At 42.0% G+C, this 21,783-nt stretch overlaps 3 protein-coding genes across 13 annotated transcripts in view; all 3 read left to right on the top strand.

Moving 5' to 3' along the window:
* The first annotated feature begins 68 nt into the window (after positions 1-68).
* Positions 69-13,093, top strand: MFN2 (mitofusin 2). Of its 2 annotated transcripts, XR_007164746.2 has the most exons (20): positions 69-199; positions 351-498; positions 764-942; positions 1,648-1,783; positions 2,138-2,300; positions 2,846-2,970; positions 3,268-3,376; positions 3,474-3,581; positions 3,931-4,084; positions 4,324-4,391; positions 4,559-4,680; positions 5,007-5,133; positions 5,829-5,933; positions 6,495-6,597; positions 7,165-7,385; positions 7,537-7,686; positions 8,492-8,688; positions 9,089-9,223; positions 10,073-11,249; positions 13,016-13,093. XR_007164746.2 is itself a non-coding variant. In XM_048067677.2 (19 exons), the coding sequence occupies exons 3-19, from the start codon at positions 768-770 to the stop codon at positions 10,140-10,142; spliced, it is 2,268 nt and encodes a 755-aa protein (XP_047923634.1). In that variant the 5' UTR covers positions 69-199; positions 351-498; positions 764-767; the 3' UTR covers positions 10,143-13,093. The 2 variants fall into 2 exon arrangements, 1 of the variants encoding a protein (XP_047923634.1); XM_048067677.2 differs by having other exon boundaries at positions 10,073-13,093.
* MIIP (migration and invasion inhibitory protein) lies at positions 13,016-21,481 on the top strand. Of its 3 annotated transcripts, none has more exons than XM_048067685.2 (10): positions 13,016-13,138; positions 15,436-15,623; positions 16,159-16,629; positions 16,861-16,963; positions 17,433-17,544; positions 17,749-17,813; positions 18,275-18,404; positions 18,779-18,875; positions 19,746-19,853; positions 20,106-21,481. In XM_048067685.2, the coding sequence occupies exons 2-10, from the start codon at positions 15,453-15,455 to the stop codon at positions 20,259-20,261; spliced, it is 1,413 nt and encodes a 470-aa protein (XP_047923642.2). In that variant the 5' UTR covers positions 13,016-13,138; positions 15,436-15,452; the 3' UTR covers positions 20,262-21,481. The 3 variants fall into 3 exon arrangements, with proteins under 3 accessions (XP_047923642.2, XP_047923645.2, XP_047923644.2); XM_048067688.2 differs by having other exon boundaries at positions 16,864-16,963; positions 20,106-20,364; XM_048067687.2 differs by lacking the exon at positions 13,016-13,138 and adding an exon at positions 13,669-13,825 and having other exon boundaries at positions 20,106-20,364.
* Positions 20,473-21,783, top strand: part of TNFRSF8 (TNF receptor superfamily member 8) — a 31,219-nt gene continuing 29,908 nt past the window's right edge. For 6 of the 8 annotated variants that reach the window (XM_013187924.3, XM_013187922.3, XM_013187923.3 and 3 more), the window contains exon 1: positions 20,473-20,604. The gene's annotated coding sequence lies outside the window, so the exon portion shown is untranslated. Of the gene's footprint in view, positions 20,605-21,675; positions 21,774-21,783 lie in introns of all 8 variants that reach the window. The other 2 variants (XM_048067680.2, XM_048067683.2) reach the window with 2 other exon arrangements.

Here is a 21,783-nt window from a genome sequence, read left to right as displayed (position 1 = left end):
TTTGATTCCCTCAGGGGACATTGACCGGGCCCTCCCGCCCGCGCCTCGGGCGAGGCCCCGAGGCGGCAGCGCCTACGGACTACGCCTCCCGTGACGCCCCGGGCCAGGGCCCGCCCGTCGCGGCGGTGACGCGCGGGGCCGCGCCCGGCGGGTGACGGTGCGCGGGTAACATGGCGGCCCCGGCGGAGCGGCGGTGAAGGTGAGAGGCGGGGCGGGGCTGCGGGGGGCGCCTCCTGTCAGGGGCCGCTTCCCGCCCGCTGCCGCGGCAGCGCTGAGGAGAGGCCGGCGGCGGCCGCCCGGGGGAGCGGAGCCGGGCCGCTCAGGGCTGTGCTCCTCGCCCCCTGCCGCAGGGACGGGCTGGGCTCCGCGTCGCGGGAAGAGCTGCGGGACCGAGTCCGGCCAGGGCGAGGGGAAGGCGGGAGAGCTGCGCTCGTTCGGGTTCCACAAGGGCTGGAGCTGACCATGCCTGGCTTGTGAGACGGGACCCTCATCCTGAAAGTAAGCGGGGCCAGGGGAGGAGCGGTCCCGGGTGGGCTGGGGCCTCTCTGCTGGAAGGGAGAAGGAAAGGTGACTTCGTTTCCAATATTTGAATAATTTCTTATTGTGGGAAATAGAAAAAATCCTTCGTTAAAAGAAGACGGTTGTCCTTAAAACGTGTATGTGTCTAGTTCTTGGCAGGTGTCTACCCCTTGAATGTTGGACACTTGCATAGCTGTCAGGTGTGGGTGAGTTACCTTTATTTTCTGGATTTTTTTCCCTATAGCGCAATGTCCCTATTGTTTAGTCGTTCCAAGTCAATAGTTGCAGTGAAGAAGGATAAAAGACACATGGCTGAGGTAAATGCTTCTCCGCTTAAACATTTTGTCACTGCAAAGAAGAAAATCAATGGTATTTTTGAACAGTTGGCTGCATACATCAATGAGAGCTCCTCGTTCCTGGAAGGTAAGCTGAACTCTTCAAATACAAGCCTGTAATGGTCTTTTGCCCACACCTAATTTCCCCAAGCACTGACCAAAAACCCTTATTTGGTTAAATAGTTCTACTAGACCTGTTATTGTTTTTATTTATAAAGGCCTATCTCTTTATATGTCAATATTCATGTGAAGGACAAAAAAATATTTTACTGACTGTGGGTGAAGTATTCAGGGTTCATATTTTAAACCTGACATAAGTAGTTCATACCTGTTATGAAACTGAGCTAGATAGCTAGCTACTTTTTTGTTGTTGTTTGGGAGGGTTGTTTTTTTTGTTTTGTTTTAATGAACTTTGCAAGGCTCATTTGGTTTTCTGCCTATAATCTTTACAGTGTTCTAGCCTAGACATGTCATTGCTAGTGATGTGGAACTTACGCCAGTAGCTGGCATTACCAGCTTCACATGCAGAAGATTTTTTAAGAGTGCTGGAGTGTTTGAAGTGTTGGATGCCTTCTGTTTAAGGCAGTCCTAAGGATAAGAATGGTTATTAGATACGTAAAAGAGACCAGCTGATGCAAAATTGCCTCAGGGTGTAATTGTATGTTTTAAGATTACCCATGTGGTCTTTGGGACACATTAATATTTGGTTGTGTGTGTTACATTATGAGGAGATGTTTCATCCTGTACTTAGATGACTTCTGGAATTCAGAGGCGTGATATATTTTGATTTTAGAAACACACAAGAATGTAGAGCTTGATCCTGTCACCACAGAAGAGCAAGTACTGGAAGTCAAAGGCTATCTGTCAAAAGTCAGTGGCATTAGTGAAGTGCTGGCAAGGAGACACATGAAAGTGGCTTTTTTTGGAAGGTGAGTCACGTGCTTACGTTGCCTACGCTCCCTACTTGGTAATGCAATTTGCATCTTTAGGATTGAAGCCAGTAAAAAATATTTATAGAAGCACTAGCGCTTCTGCATGCAACGTGTAGCAGATGTCCCTGGTGCTAGTACTTTGTGAATTGGACACCAATATTGTGGAACAAAATCTATTTGGAAGAATTTTTAAAATAAAAAATAGAAAAGTTTTTCTGTAAGTTGCCTGTGGCACCTAAATTGTTACTTCTGGAACCGCTTTGGTTTAGAAAGCTTGTTTTCTTGTTACATCAAAATGAGTATACCTGAAACTTAGAAGCCCAGCTATACCATCCTGTAATCTCGCTTCAGGACAAGCAATGGAAAAAGCACGGTGATAAATGCTATGCTATGGGACAAAGTCCTTCCTTCAGGAATTGGACACACCACTAATTGTTTCCTGCGTGTAGAAGGGACAGATGGACATGAAGCTTTCCTGCTTACTGAAGGCTCAGAGGAAAAGAAGAATGTTAAGGTACAATTCCCTTAAGCATAAGATAAAGGAGAAGAGCGCTGTCCCTATTTTAAAAAGTGCCAAAAAAGGGAAAGGACGAAAAAATTAAAGCACTGTGAATAATTTTTCACAGTTAAGGATTTTAGTTATTAAAGGAGCAGAGATTAAGAGCAGGATTTTTATAGATGCAGGAAGGGAGGAATGAAGAAAGCTGTAAGACAGGGCTTGTACATTTTACGTGAAAGTTGATATGCTGTAATTGTGAGTGATAACAGGGAGCTGAAATGATTCATGAAGTTCTGAGCTCTGTATAACAGACTAAGGTTACAGCCTTCCTGATAGTTCCTCAGCCTTTCTTGACAGGAAACTTTCTCATAAACTCTTATTAGATGGTTATTTTTTCGACTGTGGAGACTCAAACAAGTTTTATGTGGAAAAAATCCCAGGGAGAAAAAGGATACAAAGTTGGGTTTTATTGTTTTATCTTAAATTGTGAACAACCCTGAAGGAAGATAATTGTGTTAAAAAGTATTAGCATACAGATTTTTTTTTTCCGTTTTGAGTAGACAGTGAATCAGCTGGCCCATGCTCTTCATCAAGATGAGCTTCTGAATGCTGGCAGTCTAGTCAGCGTAATGTGGCCCAATTCCAAATGTCCTCTCTTAAAGGATGACCTGGTGCTCATGGACAGGTGAGAATGTCTTTCTTTCCTCTTTATCACGGGTTTATTACATAGATGTATTCAAATATAAATTTAGCAAACATCAACGGAAGTGACCCTGTTCTACTCTGTGACAGCGACCAAAGTCCTTTCCTGTAATTAACAGCCACAATTTCTCTTGATTAGTCTGCATCACCTCTGGACACTGTAGCTCAGACATGGGAAATGAATGCCCTGAATAGCTGGAACACATTTCTTATTAACTTCTTAAATTATATGTTTAGTGTTTCTACAGCATAGTAACGTCTCTTCTCTTTTTACTGCTAGCCCTGGCATTGATGTAACCACAGAGCTGGACAGCTGGATTGACAAGTTCTGTCTAGATGCTGATGTGTTTGTCCTGGTGGCAAATTCAGAATCAACGTTGATGCAAACTGTATGTTCAAGTCCACTTGCTAGTTTTAAATGAATTTGTCTAAAAGTTTAAACTCTTTGACATATTAATTTAAGTCGTTTTGTTCCTTTTTGCGTAGGAGAAACAATTCTTTCACAAGGTGAATGAACGTCTGTCTCGACCCAATATATTTATTTTAAATAACCGCTGGGATGCATCTGCCTCTGAACCAGAATACATGGAAGAGGTTTGTGGTGTATTTAAACTCCTCCTATTTGCATGGACATTATAGGATCCGCAGTTTGTTTTTTTTCTTTGCCATAGTGTGGAGACTAGAGGGAGTATAGCACAGCAGTCTGAACAAGACTCTTGAGATTTGTAAGAAGGAAATAAAGAATGTTCACTGGGGCATTTTGAAGTTAGATGACCTGGATAACTTCTGGAGGATTTTTAAACGCCAAGGGTTGTTATTATTAATACTGTTTTACATTGGTAGCTTAGACCAGCAGAGGGCATCTGTGTACCTGATCTAACTTTTGAGAAGGAGTAGAAAGTGGATTTAACTGCATGTAGAGTTTTTCCTGTTTATCCCTCAGGTGCGTCGACAACACATGGAGCGGTGTACCAGTTTCCTGGTAGATGAGCTGGGCGTGGTGGATCGAGCACAGGCAGGGGATCGAATTTTCTTTGTGTCTGCGAAAGAAGTGCTGAATGCCAGGATTCAAAGGGCTCAAGGGATGCCGGAAGGAGGTAAAGATAGCTAACAGAGACTTTCAATTTTCTTATAGAGAAGAAATGTAGAATTCCTTGTCCCAAAACAAGACAAAGCTGGGGTAGGTCAGATTACTAAGAGAGCAGCCAAAAATGAAGAGATAACTTAGTAACTCTTCCGCATTGGCTCCAAGGTAAAGCTGGAGTATTTACTGATGTCAAACACCTTACTGCTTTCTCAAAATGTAAGTGGTTGTTTTGTACTTTCCTTCTCTCAGGTGGAGCATTGGCAGATGGGTTTCAAGTGAGAATGTTTGAGTTTCAGAACTTTGAGAGAAGATTTGAGGTGAGCGTTACGTGTACTAATCTTCTCTTTAGGCTTTTCTCCTGAAAGGCTGGGGACTAGAGTTTATAAACATGAGTGTGACCACATTTTGGAACTAGATTATACAAGAAGGAGAAAGGGTGTTAGCCTGTTTCTGCCCAGCTGCTAATCTTGGCTTTTACATGCAGGAATGTATCTCCCAGTCAGCAGTAAAGACAAAATTTGAGCAGCATACAGTGAGAGCAAAGCAGATTGCCGAAGATGTTCGTCTCATCATGGATTCTGTGCATATCGCTGCCCAGGAACAGCGGTGAGGAGATGCTGATATTTGATACATGACTGAAGCTTGCATTCTGGGAGAAATTTAAGGGAATGTGAGCATTTAAAATACAAAGCAGGATACAGAGGGTTTGGGAGCAGGAAGGATGTGAACTAGTAGTCTTGCTTCTAGTGAATGGTGGAAGTACTGGGAGAGGAAAATCTTTTTTGTCCTGTATGCCATGTATATCTAATGTGTTATAGATACTGGCATGCTTTGTTCTTGGGCAGGAGAATGTCTTTTGTCTCTGGGATTCCAAAGGTATCTGCAGATAAGAAATGCACTTACCTGGCTTTTTGGTGTGTCCTTGCCATCAGAGTTTACTGTCTGGAAATGCGAGAGGAACGACAGGAACGTTTAGGTTTTATTGACAAACAGCTGGAGCTCCTTACCCAAGACTACAAGCGGAAAATAAAACAGATCACAGAAGAAGTGGAGAGGCAGGTAAGGAGTGACTGCTGAAGGGAAAAGATTGTCTGAACCAGCCACCAGCATGGTGGTGGAAATGCTCAGTGCTGACAAAGGTTTGAAATAATAGGGATGTGAGAGTTACAGATGGGAAGAGAAAATACTTTCAGAAGAAGGGGATTTTTTTGTTTGTTGTTTTGCTTTTTTTTTTTTCCTAGAGATAATAAAAGGAAAATTATAATACTTGGGGAAAACTTTCAGACAGACTCATATAAGATGCTTTAAACAAACAGATTAATGTTTGAATTATTATTGCTACCACATTTTGGCATTGAATGCTTCATAAAATGATACAATGTTTTAGACAAGTTTCCATGTTTTAGTCTTGAATAACAAGGTCAATTTTTTTACTGTCAATAATAACACGCCATTTTAACTCAATTATGAATATATAGAAAAAGCCTATCCATTTTTCCCACAATGCTATTTTGACTTTTTTTTTGTCTGAATTGTTACACAGAGCATAGGTTATGTATTTCTAAGTATCTTCTTTGTTTGCAAGTCATTGGTATTGCATTTGGCGGTTGGCAAATGATGGCAACATGGTGCTGCAAGATCATAGTGTCCAGTGTTTAAGAGTGCTTTTTTGGAAATGCATGCTTCAGCGGTGGTTTTCAGAATCTCCTTGGGGCACAACGTATAGTAACCATCCCATATGGCTGTTTCTGCAGGTATCAAATGCAATGGCAGAAGAAATCAGACGGCTTTCCGTGTTGGTAGATGAATACCAAGCAGATTTCCATCCATCTCAAGTAGTTCTTAAAGTTTACAAGAATGTAAGTGGTGGTTGGCTTAAGCAACCTGTAAGAAGCAGGCCTTTTTTTTACTCATCAGGCTCTGAGTCAGTACTTACGCCAGCTCTTTGAGATTCTTAACATTCTTCCAACTGGGAAGAACTGGGCTTTTCATATTATGAAATTTTTTTCACATTTCTGTTCACATTTCTTTTGCACTTGGACAGCTTCTGTTTTTTTAAAAAGAAAAAAAAAGTTTAAAGAGGGAAATCTTTTAGTGTGTTTTTTTTTTCTTAAGCTAACCTCAGTGATAAATGGACACACGTATGATGTATTGCATTGTATACATCAAACAGAATCTTCCCTAGTCTGCAGAGTATGTGAGATTTTGTGGTTTGTTTTTTCTTCTCCTTCACTGAAGAAAGGGAAAAAAAAACCTAATGCTAGAAGACTGGGCAGACAGAATGCATGCTCCTCTTTTGGGAGTTTTGTTGGGTTTTTTGTTTTGTTTTTTTTAACTGGGAAGCTCTAGCACCTCTAACTTGCATCTTACCTATGTTTATTTAATCTCAATAACCTTTGTAACCTTTTTTTCTTTGTCAGGAGCTACATAAACACATTGAGGAAGGTCTTGGCCGTAACATGTCAGATCGTTGCTCCAATGCAATCACAGCTTCTCTGCAGACAATGCAGCAAGAAATGATAGGTTAGTTCTGCAGGAAATGTTTCCCTTTCTTTTTCCTCTAACTGTTATACACAATGATTAGGTAGATGTTCTGGTTTTCTTTTTCCTCTGATGGCTGATGTGCAGCAGCATTGTCTTAGTTTCCAATGTGATTAGTAACACTTATATTTAGAGGACTAGGTATTCCTGCTTTTCCCACTGTGTGCCTGAACTTGTTCTGTGCTTTAGTAATTAATATAATCAATCAGCTTAATCCATTGTGACTGAGAGAGCAACACTTGGGGAACTGGCCTTCAGATTCTGTTTTCCAAGCTATTGCTAAACTGTAGACTACAGTTACTTGTAAGGATTTGGGAGGATCCATGGAAAGACTTCTGAGTTGATCTAAGGAACTAAGAATTGCATAATATTTTGTGATGTGGCTCTTGCTTCGCAACACGCTTGGCTTCAGGAAATTTAAATACTAACAAAAATAACTGCAGAGAATTGAACAACCAATAAGCACTCTGATTATGGAATGCAAGTCCTTTTAATTAGTGTGAACTCAATCACCCGTTTTTTGAATGTGTCTATATTCTGTTGTTGCAGATGGCTTAAAACCCCTTCTCCCAGTCTCTTTGCGAGGCCAGATAGACATGTTAATTCCTCGACAGTGCTTCACGCTCAGCTACGATCTGAACTGTGATAAACTTTGTGCTGACTTCCAAGAAGACATAGAATTCCATTTCTCTCTTGGATGGACAATGCTGGTGAACAGGTTTTTGGGACCAAAGAATGGTCGTCGGGCCTTGATGGGCTATAATGACCAGGTGAGATACCTTGTTGAGTGGTCAGAGGTAGGCATGATGTTTGTAACTCCAGTGGCTGTTGCTGCCTTTTTGGTGGGAAGGGCAGTCTTGCATTCTTTTTTCCTGTACTTTGTTTTTATTTTTTTGTTTTTGTCCTTGCTTTTCAAATTAGGTTCAGCGCCCTTTGACGCCAGCAAATCCTAGCCTGCCTCCTTTGCCTCAGGGTTCTATGACCCAGGAAGAGCTCATGGTGTCGATGGTCACTGGACTGGCCTCGTTAACTTCCCGAACTTCCATGGGGATCATTGTGGTTGGTGGCGTGGTGGGTTGACAGTCTGAGAAGCATTTATATAAATAACCTTGGCACTGACTCGAAAAGTACTTGCACTGCTGAGTCTTATAGATATTTCCAGTTCACAGATAATGAAAGACTTTATCTTCCATTTGAGTGCAAATATTGTGCTTATTTGCATATTAGTTATGCTGGGAGTCATAGATGTGAAGATAAAAAGCTTTCCAAGTATGTTATAAAAACATTAAATAGTCTTTGATATTCCTGTGTGAATAAAGTAAAAATTAGTATTTGTCCCATTGACAGAGGGACAGGGGAACAGGGGTTAAAGTTGGGGGAGTGGGGAGGGGGAATGTTTTGAATCCCAAATCTCCCAAAACTTCAGAGGAATAAGAGATCTAACTCAAGATGCATGATAACTCCAGTTCCTGTAGCAGAAAGAATTGGAGTTTCTCCAATGTTGATTCCTTGCCTACATGCTGTTTCAGAGTGTCTAGGGGTGAACAATTTCTCAAAGGGAAAATGGTTTCCTAAAGTTGCCTTTTTCTTCAGAAGCAAGGATTCTGTGAAATGGGCAAAGATTGTTTGCACGTGTAATTGTAACTTAAATGTCCAGAAAAGTTAACCCATTGGTGGTATTATGTTGTAGACAGGACATCAGTAGTAAGCTATCTAACCAATGAAACTACTTGCAAGTCAGGGTTGTCTCTGGAGGTTTCTGCCTTATTTTCGTGTCCCTAAAATACAAGTGCAGTGTTCCACGCGCCATTGTTAGGAGGCAGCATCATTCCTAGATGATGATTGTGTCGTTTACTTTTCCCTGTGCTTATTTTAGGTCTGGAAGGCTGTGGGTTGGAGACTGATTGCTCTCTCTTTTGGCCTTTATGGGCTTCTTTATGTATATGAGCGTCTCACCTGGACTACAAAAGCAAAGGAGAGAGCTTTCAAACGGCAGTTTGTGGAGTATGCTGGAGAGAAATTACAGCTCATTGTCAGCTATACAGGATCTAATTGCAGCCACCAAGTCCAACAGTGAGTTGCCTGTATTCACCTAACTAAATTCTGTTGCATTTTTGTTGTTTTGTTTATTTTTTTATAGGGTGATATTCCTTGTTAAAGCAAGGTAGGTCTGCATATTGAACTCAATTTAAAAACGTATGATGTGTTTTAAAAGAATATCATGGGGTAGGGTGGGTTTTTTTTTTTTGAATAACCTGATATATTATGTGGGTGCTATATTAACCATTAGTCTTAATGTACTTCAGTCTCTCAAATGTTAGAGATCTGATGGCTGTAACGTATTCTTGTGCAGAAGTGGAAAGATGTTTTCATCTGAGTCAGTGTCATCACTGTCCATCAGAGGTGATGAGGTTATTCCTTGAATTCAGTGCTTGATCTTACTTCTCACTGTCCAACTATTCCTGTTTCTTAGAGAGCTTGCTGGAACATTTGCTCATTTATGTCAGCAAGTGGATGTCACACGGGAGAATCTTGAGCAGGAAATTTCTGCTCTGAATAAAAAAATTGAAGTTTTGGATTCACTGCAGAGCAAAGCAAAACTGCTCAGGTGAGATTTTCTTATTACATGTATACAAACATCTGCATACAGTTGATTTTCCTGTGATTGTCCCAAGATGTTTGGATTAGGATGTGTCTCTGAGCTCAGTCCTTCTTCTGTCATAGGTTTTGATGTGCAGACATCAACATCTTTCCATAACAAGTTGTGTTCCCTTTTAGTATTATATTTAAAAAAAATTGCTACAATATATCGTTTTGATATCTCTGCCAGACATTTCAATATTCTGCAGCCTCTAAATAGAAAGAAAAGTTACTTAGATTCTTTGGTAAGAGAGGATATTCTTGAGGTATTGGTGAGCAGTGCTTTTTTTTTTGCCTGATAGAGGAAGGAAAGATGCTAAGCCCAGGTACTGTCAACAGTCATTTAAATCTTCTATCTCATAAAAACACCTTTTTCTTCTTTCTTTTGGTTTGTATGGAATTAAAATTCCTTTCTCTTTACCAAACCATACAGCCCTCTACTTCTACAAACTCTCCCAGGTTATGAAAATCATGTAAGAAGTCTCTCCCTCACCCCTGTACACAATTGGGTCTGATGTTTGTCTTCACCCTGCAAAAGCTGTTGGGAAGAATTTTCCAAACATACCTTACCTACACAAATAATAAGATCAATTTGAAGGTGTGACCAAGATCTCACTATGAACCTCAAAACTGGGGATCGTTAGCTGGCTAGTGTTCCTGACCTGAAGGAGACGAGCAATGCTAGCAGCATTTTGGAATGGACCTCCTTGGCACTCCTCTCCACACCTTGCTGTTGACTAATCTTAGTTGTGCTTTTTTCAGATTGGCTTGAGAAGTACTACTTTACTTACCTAACAGAGATTTTTTGTCTTCACAGGAATAAAGCGGGTTGGCTTGACAGTGAACTTAACATGTTCACACATCAGTACTTGCAGCAAAGCAGATAGTGTGGGAAGAAGAGGAAAAACAACACCCTTTCTTCCCTTCAGTGCTCTTTCAGTTACTGCAGAGAACGTGGTGGGTGATGGAATCCCTAAAGGGAGTGAGCAGAAGTCTATCGCTATGTTTCCAGTTGCTGTGTGAACAGTAGGATTCTGCATCCTTGTTTTGTGTCCCACCTCTAAACACTAGCTGTTTATAACTCTCTTTTCCTGCTTGGGAGACCAGGCTACTTCAGAAGCAATGTGTGCTTCATACATTTCCAGGGGGCTTTTAAAATCAAAATGAGGTACAGTAACAGTCAAGTTTAAAAGCAAATGTTTATCAGGTTAAATGTTATTCTAACACATCTTTCTTTATGGAGTCATTCGTTTTACTACGCAAAGACAGAGCTTTTGACTTCAAAGCCCCAAGTTTATGTATGTGACAAGCAGCTGTTTTTCTAAACAGTGATCTCATGCACACAAGTAATAGCAATTTCACAATACTTTTATAGCCCGTGGAAGCCTATCTCCTAGGTAAACCTTCCGTTATTGTAGAACATGGCAAAGAACCGCTGCACTGTTTCTCTTCATAGAAAGGTTTATTGCTGTCAGCATGTTTAAACCTGTGAACAAAACCTAGTTCTCTTCCAAAGCAAGACAGACCAAGATTTTGCTTTGGTACGTTTATTGTCTTTGGAGTTAATTTCTTCCTCTTCAAAGCTATTTAATAATGCAGTCTGACCCATTTCACATCATAGGTAAATAGTTTGCAAAGACATAGCTAGCTCCTAGGAAGGAGTTAGTGTTGATAATTTCGCATCTTGTTGAGGAAGAAAATGAGGAATGAAAAAATGAGCCACTTGACAGAATGTAAATAATTGCTTTATGAGATAAGTTGATGAATGTGGGGGTTTTCTGGCATTGCACAGCTGTGTTTCTGGAAGCAGGCCTTTGGAATTCCATTACCATTATTTGGCCACGAGGACAGCATGGGGATTACAAGCTGTAAGAGATTATGCTTCATGTAGAGTTCCCATAGGATGTTACAGTCCATGCAGTAATATGATTTGTTGTTTCTCTTCTGTTAAAAGTCTGAAGATGGGAGACCTGTCCTTCCTATTTAATGCCAGGGTAAGAATGGGTTAAGTTTTTTAAGACATTTTTTATTTGCAAACAGATCAAATTGATTATTGAGTTTTGCCCTGAAGCAAATTAATTTTGAGTATAAGATTTGAGAATCGTGAGGACTTGATTCTCTTTGTGTTGAAATTGGTAGAGGAGACGCTCCCACTGATTTCACTAGTACCAGGATCAGGCTCCTATGTTGCAAAGCTTCTTTTCCACTTGGTGTATCTGTATTTTACCATGTATTGGGTATGACCTGTATGTTCCCCACAAAACATCCGTCAGGAATCCAGAATCAGATCCTGTAATTAATTCTGAGGTTAGGGTCAACCAAAATCCGTTCAGTATCAATCATTAGAGAATATGGATTATCTGTGAGCAGGTCACAGCTGAATTCAGACCTACTGTGGTGGTGGTGGTGGTGTTGTATTGAGAGTAAGACTTCTCACTTGAAAATGGTATCAGCTAGCCTTAGGACTTCTCATTTGTGCTCAGGTGTGAATGTATGTGCCTGTGACAAATTCACCACTTCGAGTGATGTTCCAGAGGAGAAGCTGCCTGATACTTGAGGGAGAAAAAATAGCAGAGTGTCAGTAAGTACTTCAGGCTGTTTAAAGATTTGCAGTAAGACTTGAAGTATCTTGGTTATGTAGGAGCTGGCAGTGAGACACTTGTTAGGTCCTTGGAATGCAGGAGGCAAACAAACCTTTCACTTCCTGGGGACAGCTTTGAATGCAACCCAAACTGAAAAGCTGTTTTCATCAGAGGGCTCCTTATTGGCCTTGTTCAGTTTCCTCGGGCAGCTGCCAGTACACAAATATGGCTTGGATCAGAACTGAGAATGGGGAAGAGAAAAATTTGAGTCCTTGCCTTTGGAAATGTGTTCTCTAGGCTTGAGGTGACGTATGCCAGTGTAAGTGGAATCATTCACTGTTATTCTGCTGTAGGTATTACGTGAATAAATTCAGATCTTTAGTCTCCCAAGCTATGATGTACGCATTTATAATAGGCAATGCACAATGCTTTCGAGTTAAAACATTAAGCAGATCTCTGATACAACAGGAAATTGTCAATTCGAGGTAGAGGGAGATGATGTACTACTCAGCAGCTCTAGACTACCTGAAGTGCTGATCTCGCCTTTGAAGACGTGCTGCTAGTATCTCTACAGCAGGCCTTTAGAGGAAATCTGATAAGTGATCTGATCTTCAAAGCCAGGGTCAGATTTGTAAACGGAAAGAGATTGATGGGTTCTTAGAATCTGGTGTGCTGCCCATGTGTGCGTTTCTGACACTGTTCGGATTTCGGTGATGTAGGCATTCTCGCTGTAGGGGTGAAACCTAACCTATAGAACAGGGGAAAGAACCACTTGAATTTTTTTAAGAAGCAAAACTGCTAACAGGGGAGGGAAGTATTTTTTAAGTATGTGCATAACCCTTGACACTAGAAGCTGAGTGATCAAGAATCAAACTTTTAACAGAAAGACCTATGAGTTAGTTTCCTCTTAAACAAAATACAGCTGTACTTCTTTAATTCAGGTTGGTGGATGAAAGAGCACTATTAGCAAGGAGATTATCTTCTGCTTGTCGTAAGGAATGATAAACTAATCTTTAGAAGAAGTAATTCCAAAAGTACTCTTCCCCCAAGCTCTTATTAAAGAATGTCAGCTAAATGCACTTTATCTTACTGCTGCTACTTATCTTCTGATTGTGTTATGTTGATGGAGCTCTTGGAAAATACTCTTACCAGTGAGTTTTCTCTTTGCTGTATTTAAGGTGATAAATTTGCATGAATTATTCCTGTATCAATGCTGTAAGCAATGGAAACCAAAATAAAAATGAATTGGAAAAATATTTCTTCTGCTGTGTTCTGCATAACTTGATGCAAAGTCTTCAAGTGTAAGTATGATACGTTCTGATGATGATGTGACGTGTTGTAGTAAATTATGTGTTTGATAGCGGCTTTTATCTGTATTCTTACTGTGAGAAGTTAAAAAGGAGAGCGATGGTACTGAAAGCTGATAGAAAGCTTGTGAGATTCCTAAGTTATATGAAAGTGTCAAAACTGAATCTCAAGTTCTTGAGAATATCGTAGGATGTAATGGCCAGCAACTACTGCATTAATAGAGTGAAAGGGCTATGCGGAGTGAGTATTCTCAGCTCCTAGCTTATGCTAGGACTGAAAAAGCCACTTCCCGTGCTAGGCTTTGCCTCCTAGCTTCCCTGGGACTTGGGGCAGTTGGGCTGCCCAGGCACCGAGCTTGTGAATCCGAGAGGAGCAGGGCTGGGGGCTGCCTCCCCCTGTCCCGGGGCTGCCTCCCCCTGTCCCGGGGCCGCTCTGTGCAGCAGCCCCGGTACAGGACGGGGCTCCCCGTGCCCAGGGAGCTCCCTCCGGGTCCTGTCCGGAGCGGCGGAGCCGGGGCGGGGCCGAGCTCCCCGCGCATGCCGGGAGCAGAGGCGCAGGCCCGGCCCCGTGTGGTGGCTGCGGGAAGGGCCGGGCCGGGGCTGCCCGGGGGAAGCCCGGCGGCGGCTGGAGCCGGGCCCGGGGATCCCCCGGCCGCGGGATCGCCCCGAGAGGCGGCACAGGTGGGCCCCGAAAGGCGGAGCTGGGGGGGGCGGCGGGAGGGCCCCCGAGACGGGCGCGCTGTGCGGGGAGAGGTTACCGGCCCTTCGGCCGCCCGCCTCGCCTCTCTGAGGCGGGAGGGGAATTTTGTAACGCCCGCGGCTGTCTCCCCCGCTCCTGGTGGGTATGGGAGAGCCGAGCCTGCTCAGCAGTTGGCCTGGGAAGCTCTGCAGAGGTGTTGGACATCTCCAAGATGCGGCTGCTTAGCTCCTGAGGGAACTGTTTGTGTTTTAGCTAGCCAAACTGAGCTCCCTTTCGCAAACGAATCTCGCTCAGGCAGTTTCATAAGCTCGAACCCTTGGGGTAGAGCATAAAAAGCTAACAAGAGCTTCTTGTCGATTATGCTAAGAGTGGATCTCGTCTGGTAAAACCCGCCCAGAAAGTCCCTTGACTAATGTTAATTTCTGAGTATTCGATTTCTGGTGAGCAACGATGAGAGGGTGCCATTAGCTTTGTCCTGTGAATGCAGTGAGAAGTGTTTCGTTTAAATGCTCTCAGATAAATTTAGTGCCTCGAGACTGATATTTCTATTTTATGTCCAGTTGTGCACCTTTCTTGTAACTAAGAGGTGTGTTGTGGGTGGGTTTGGTTGGTAGCACTGCTCTTCGCTCCGCCCAGTGCCATTGTACAGTATATGTGTTTGAGTCCTTACGTCCAGTTGCCAAGGGAGCAGATGCAAAAACAAATCAGATGAGCTTTTAGAGAAGGACTTAGGGATCTTTTGGTCGTAGAGAAGGTCATAGAGAAGCACATGGTTCTAATTTAGAACTTAATTATGTTAGACAAAGACCCTGTCTCTTTTTTTTTTTTTTTTTTTAGTAAAACACTTCCTGCAAATTTAGAGAACTTTATGACGTTGTAAGCATCTTGAACAGCATGACAGAACAACCAAAATAAGTTCTGTTTGTTTTGTTTTAAAGTCATTTTTTTACCTCTCTTCTAATAAAAAGGCCATAACCCTTAGTGATTAGTGTGTGGTACTGGGATTGTCAGAGCCCTGGTACTGAGTCATCACTGAGCCTTTTGAAGTCTTCCTGCCTGGGGAGTGTGGAAAACACTTGATTTAATATTTCTTTTGGCTGTAGTAAATAAATTCATATTTGTATTCATATGGTGAAGTTGTTGTGATACTAACTGCACATTCATATGAATTTTGATGCTTAAGAAGAAGATGAAAGCAGAATTATATATGGTTGTCCTAAATAGCAGCCTCTGAATCAGATATCTCTCATTTGGCTTTTTGAAGTGACTTTTTCATGTTTACTGTTTCCCCTATAAGAATTTCCTGTCTCTGTTCAGTCAGCTACTAGTTTCTGGGTAGAAAATACTTGACATTACACGCAAGGGTCGGAGAGGTATGCAGTGATGCTTGTTCTTAGCATAAAGAGTTTTGAGACTTATCTTTGAACACTGGCTGATTTCTCAGGAGCAAACTCCTAGTATTCCAACACCTGTAAGTGATTTTTGTGAAAAGTCTTCTGAAAGCACAATTACCTGTTGATTTTTTTTTCATGTGCCTGATTCTTTGCTTAATGCTTCCATTCATGTGGTTCACCCTTCTCTGGCTTTACAGGAAAACACATCCATAGGATGGAGTTAGAGCACCTGAGTAGGCTGCGTCAGGCCAACAAGGACCTTCTACAAGAGCTAAGAAGGAAGCAGGAAGAGATCAGAAAAAGTCTTCCCAGCAAGCCACTTATTCCAGCATCTCTTCCTAATGTAGCAACTACGAAAAGATCTGTCCCCTTGCCCAAGAGAGGGGTATGTGTTGGGTCTGTGCTAAAAGTGCTGGGAAGCAAATGGGCCTCGTATGGTAGGCAGTAGCTCTGCTTATAGAGCAGTGTGAACATGGAACAGCTGGTGGAACATGGAATATAGAGCTTGTTAGAAAAGTACCTAGACTTTTGGGTTTTGTTTATGCTGTGGTCTCAAATATGTTCTCATTGCAAAGGCTTCAAACATCAGCTGCTGCCTAATAAATGTAGGTTTCTTAATGTAAGATAAGAAGGATCATCATGGAACATAAATCTTTAGTTTCTTCTAAGCATGAAGGCTGAAAGTTTAGCAGCTTCTCAGCTCAGGAAGAAGCTGCATTTAGCTGTAAGCCAGCTGTAAGCAATCCCTTTCTTACCTTCTTCAAACACTTGATAGAGGTCCCATGAATGATATTAAGACTGTTTTCCCCTCGAGAATTTAAAGGCATGAGCAGACTGAATTGAGAAATTGATTTTTCTCGTCGAGTATACTGTCCTCATAAAAAGTGTTTGTAATCTGATGCCATGTGATGTCCTTACAGAAGGAAAATCAAGTTGATGCTGTGTCTACTCAACGTGATCCTGCAGCGTTGGTGTCTGTGGAACCCAGAGCTTATGCAGCCAGAGCAGCCCTCTGTTCCTCACTCAAATGCAGCAGCAATGACAGAGGGGTGCAGCAACAAATGAAGGTGCAGGAATTAGTAGGTTTGGATTCCTGCTCTTCTGATAAAGAGAAGAATGTTATGCCTGCGTCTGCAATCATTGCACGTGGTAGAGAAACCTGCAGAGTGGATAGGTATGGCCAGGATCAAGAAAGTGCAGAGAACGAAGCTTTTCTTCTGGGACATGGAGAGAACAAAAACCAGTCCACTCTTCCACATGGTCTCAATGAGAAAAAACAACCTAAGGCTCACTTGGACCTATCACTGAACAACAAACAAAGTGAAGAGACCAACAAGGAGCCCATAACCCCTAAATCAATCCTGCTGACATCTCAATCCAAAGAGTGGAAGGTAAATGGTGAAACCAATGCCTTGCTCCTTTTCTTAAGTCAGTAGCAGGATGCAGGGAAGGGTCAGGAGAATACTGCTTACTCTGAGCAAATTACTAGTAGAGCTATAGATCCAGCTGTAAACTAAGCCACAGCTGTCTAATGTAAATACCTGCCAGTTACCTCCCAAGCTGTGCCTTTGAATGTCCTGCTAGATGTGTAAGAGGTCTTTATGAATTGTTTTTCTTCCCAGAAGGAAGCTGCTCATGTGACTTTTCAGTCTGAGCCTGAAGAATATGCCCTGCCTGTGAGTAGCTGGTCCGTGCGTCCATTCCTGGGCTATGACTGGATTGCAGGTGAATCTTAAACCTGAAGCAAAGCACTTGGCGTGATGTGTAATATCAAGAGTTAAAACACAGGTTATCCTTCCGTTAAGTTCTGATGTGACCGAAGTACAGACGTAGAGCCCATGGAGCCAGTCTCAGCAGAGGAGCTGTAGTTTTGTCAGCAGCTGTTGCTGCACCAGGACAGAGGTGATCTGTGCTTCCATGTCATGGTGAAGTGGCAATGGTATGAGAATCCAGGCAGCAAATGGCAAAGCTCAGTGGGGTCAGAGGAGACGGCAAGTAACCAAAATAAATGAATGCAACAAGGAACCCAGATCACACCAGAAACCTATGACTTGACGTGATGGTGTGCTCTTCTCATTATCCACTTTGGTGCTCCAGACCTTTGGCTGACTTGATCATTTTGCTCGAGGCTTGCTTTGGTGCTTTCTCAAATTCAGTAAAGCCTTGAACTGTTTTCTTTGCTTCATATTTTCAGGGCTTCTGGATACAGACTCTTCAGTAGCAGAAAAATCCGATCAATATTTTGCTGAGCTGCGTGAGTTCCGACAGGCCAACAAAGAAGCATGTATCCATGAGCAGCACCTGGAGTAAGTGGGTACAAGGGGAGGGGCTGAAGCAGCTATGTATCCCTTTAGAGTAATGAGAAGTATGGTCTAACTGCAGTGGGAAATTGTAAGGGTGGCTCTGTGGGTCTCTACCTCCCAGTTAGGAATGTATGCTTGGAAAGGGTGGGGGCTGTTCAGAGGACCTACACCCCTGTCACTAACTGTTGCGTTTGTGTGTTTCTTTAGGCCCAAGGCTCTGGATTACATAATTCCTGAACAAGAACAAGATTTGATAACCAGTTCCCATAAGTGTAAGATCAGATTTCTCATAAGTGTAAGATCAGGTTTCTTCCTAATCCAGTTTCTTAGAACAAACAACTAAGCATTCTTTACCTGTTGCTCTGACTAAGCCCCACATCATGTAAGACAGTGAAAAATGTGTTATTTTTCACTGTAATTTCTAATCCAGGCTTTACTTCCTCCTCTGAAGAGACTTCTAGGCATCCTCTCTCAATCAGTGTCATCTTATTTTGTCAGGGTTTATTGTAATTGATTACAGTTCTATTTTTTGTTTGAGGGGGTTGAGTTTTGGTTTTGCTTTTTAGAAACTTATTTGGGGACAGGAAATATAAAAGATATTTTAGGAAAAGCAGCTCTGTTTCTATAGAATGCACGTGTAGCACTGTGGTAGAAGACAGCTTTATATTGCAAGTGTTGAGGAACCTTGTGACAAACTAGAAATGCCGTGACGGTTCATTGTTCTGCGTGGCAGGTGTTTACTGTTATCGATTAAACCAGCGCCTCTTCGCTGTCCCTGTGGATTCAGAATCTGCCTGTCCTGTGTGTAAGATGCCACGTGCCCACCAGCCCCCAGAGACGCTGGAAGAGCCAGCCTATGTCAGGTAGATGAACATCATTGCTTTGTAACACGCAGGACTCAAGGAGACGATGGGGCTGATCATGTGAGGGAGAAAAGAGCATCAAAATAGCTCCACAGAAGGATGCTGCTCTCGAGGCAGAGAAAAATCTCTTGCTTAAAAACTCCCTACAAATCTTTTCCACAAGCAGAAATAGTTACAAAGCTGGTGAGAAATGCATGTTTTATCGGAATTTGGTCCAATATCTGAACGTAGGTGTTAAGTGTCTAATGTCTTAATCCAAAACTGCTTGCCTTCATTTGTTTTTTGAGTGACTCTGGATTTTGAGTGGAGAAAACATGCAGATTTCCTCTGCCTTGTGGAAGGTGTAGGCAATTACTTCCCGTGTGTGGTTGCAGGGTCAGCATTCCCAGGTCTACTCTTCTGCCTGCCTACAAATACAAAGCTCATCGCAGGAAAAGCTTTGAACCAGCAGACAGTCTAGCGTTACCCTCGGTAAGTCACTGTCGTTTTTCTGGTACTGATTGCACAGCCCAGACTGAGCATTGTTGCTGTACAAGAAGGAAAGAATTTAGGACTCTCCCCTCCCTCTCATAGTTTGTACTGAAATTTCTGAGCTGAATGGTTGCTGGACTGTGCGTGGTGTTGAGTGAAGTTCTGATCTGGGTTGCTGACATACCAAGAAAAGTCATTTGCGCGTGCTTCTGAGTTCATGCCTTCATGTGACTGGTATAAAGTATATGACTTGTCTCCAAATGCTTTATGCTGAGGAAAAAAAAAGTGCCATGTGAAGCTGTATGCTGCTGGGGCATAATTCAGCTGATCGATTTCAGGCATCAAACTTTCAACCAGAAGAACCGTACCTAAGAGCACCTGTCTCTGTTAAAAGACATTGAAGAGTCTAAAAGGCAAGCCTCTGTGAAATACCCACATGGTATAGAGATCAGGAATAACCGATAGCGGCAAGGTTGGATTTAAAACTGTTTTTGCAGAGTTGGTCCTGTATACCAGCCACTAGGTAATGCTGCAGGCAGTGTTACTAATCAGACCCAGCCCTGCCCTAGAGAGCTCCAGAGAATAAGTAGGAAGAAGCCTAGCTTAAGGTTTGAGGTACTGGATGAGTCAGTTGAGACAAGTTCAGAGGGGTCAGGTGTTTGAGTTCACAAAGCAGGAGATTGGTTTAGAAATAACTAGCCAGAGAAAGATGGAAGAGGGGATAGCTATGCAGTTTTGCATAGTAAAGATTTCTTCTCTTTACTTTTAGTGATTTAAAACTCTTCAGAAATTAATTAGCCTGCCAGTGCCTTCCTGTGGAGTATTTATCTAGAAAGTATTGTCATGTAACATTCCTCTCTCTTCTCACAGCATTGCTTGGTTGGCTGGGAAAACATCATCCCTTCCAGTAACTCCACACTCAGCAATTTGGATCTGCGAGCTTCACTGGAAGAGAAGTCTACTCACCATCCTCGCGTGGTAAGAATAGATTTTAAACACTCCATGGAGATGTTGTGAATCGTACAGGTGGGGATTGCAATTCCATCTCTCTCAAGAGTATGATAATTATTGATGGCTGAGCAAAAGAAAATGTCTGGAAGGAAAAAAAAAAAACGGAACTGGATAACAGCAGCACATAGGCAGAAGTCTGTTCAGCTCCCTGGTCTTCAGCAAAATGGGAACAGTTGCTGTGGCATTCTTTGATTAATGATGTCTTCATTTGGATTCCAGAACTTGGTGTCCAGAGTGTCAGGAGGAACCAGAACTGACCAGCTTCTAAACCTGACCCGTTCAACACTCTTCAGATTTAGCAAGGCTTCTCAGCAGAGGGAGCAAACCAAACCTGGACACTACAGAGCAGCTCCAGATTTAAATACGACTACCTGAACTGTGAACCACTGACTTGTTTGCCTTGGGGAAGGGGTGGAGGTGGGGAGTGGACAAGTTAATTTGGTTAAAAATAAATCTTGAACAAGAGATTTTTTTCTAATTTTCATAGTCCCATGTCTCTGTCAGCAACCAATACACGTATCTCAATGTACCACCCCTCATAACCCTCATATATGTCTTTTCACTTTTCTTTTTGTGAATTTTGCAGCTACTTCTAAGCAGATGCGTGAGCTTTCCTCCCTGGGGCTGCATAAAGAGTTGAGAACAGGAAAACTAGGAGAGCCATAGCAACAGATACGCATAGAGTTCACCTGCCACCTCGATTAAGTAAACCAGAAATGTAAGTTTAGCTTTGAATGCAAGGGCAAGGAATTAGTCTATGAATGGCCAGGTTCAGTGGGATGCATACAAATATGCTTATTTCCAAACACTTGAAACATGCACACAATTTGCTAGTGCCTTAGACTTGAGTTACTCAACAATTTAGTTAAAACAAAAAAAAATCCAGTCAATTTTCAGTTCAATGTCTCTAGCTATAGGAGGGTGTATTACACCAGAGAAATAAACCTGAAAAATGACATTAAAATAAAAGATTTTATTACTCAGAAAGCCAGAAAATGCCTTAAGATGTTTTCAAATTATGCTTACCTCTGTTTTTGCAAGTTTTTTGGAGATCAGCCAAAAAACTTTGTGGAGTTTTAAAAACTATACCAAAACAAAGTGTATGATGTGATACGATTTTTTTGAACTTCATAAAATGATCTTACTTTCCGTATCTAAAAATGATTAAATGGATGTCTTATTTTGTCTTCAATAAGCCTGAAACAGAATTTCCTGCCTTAAGAATTCTGTAAGTTACTGTGAAATCTTTACTAGTAATTGCATTCAGAATCTTTGGTTTAAATTTATTTCTGGGAGTTAACATGACAGAAGTTCTTGGGTTTACACCAATGACGTTTTTGGCTTCTTGCTATTCAGCGTTATTTACTTATATGTTCAATACTTAATTTAGAAATTAAATGTGCGATTAGACTTTTTTAAGCAAGGAAGGAATGTTGCAAGTTTATGAAAACAATGTGAGACTGTTGGAATGGAAAGTGAACAGCATGACTGATCATCTTAGCTTTGGGTTGTATGTGTAGGGCCAAATGAACAGAATTAGTCACATTCTTTTCATTAAAAAAAAAATTAAAATAAATTGAAATGTGCTATGAGTAGTTTGGGTGTGAATACATTAATGAATTATGATGTAGTAAGAAGGTTTCGTCCAGTGACTTTGTCCTGCAGTAAGTGCCCTCATTCCAAAATATTATACCCTTTCATGAAAGAGGGTGGCTGAGATGGCACCTGAGGGTGATTGTAAAGGAGTACATCTATTTGCAGGCTGAAAAATTGTATTTATTTCATCCAGTGTTAAAGCAGCTTCTGTACTTGGATCGTGGACTCTGCAGCAGCCTGAGCTGTGATGAAACCAGTGCTGCAATCTTCACTTCAAGGGGAGAACAGAGGGTGAGAGTAG

Source organism: Anser cygnoides, chromosome 23 (assembly GCF_040182565.1).
Source record: "Anser cygnoides isolate HZ-2024a breed goose chromosome 23, Taihu_goose_T2T_genome, whole genome shotgun sequence".
In the NCBI taxonomy this organism is placed as follows: Eukaryota; Metazoa; Chordata; class Aves; order Anseriformes; family Anatidae; genus Anser; species Anser cygnoides.
This window is presented reverse-complemented; position numbering and strand designations above follow the sequence as displayed.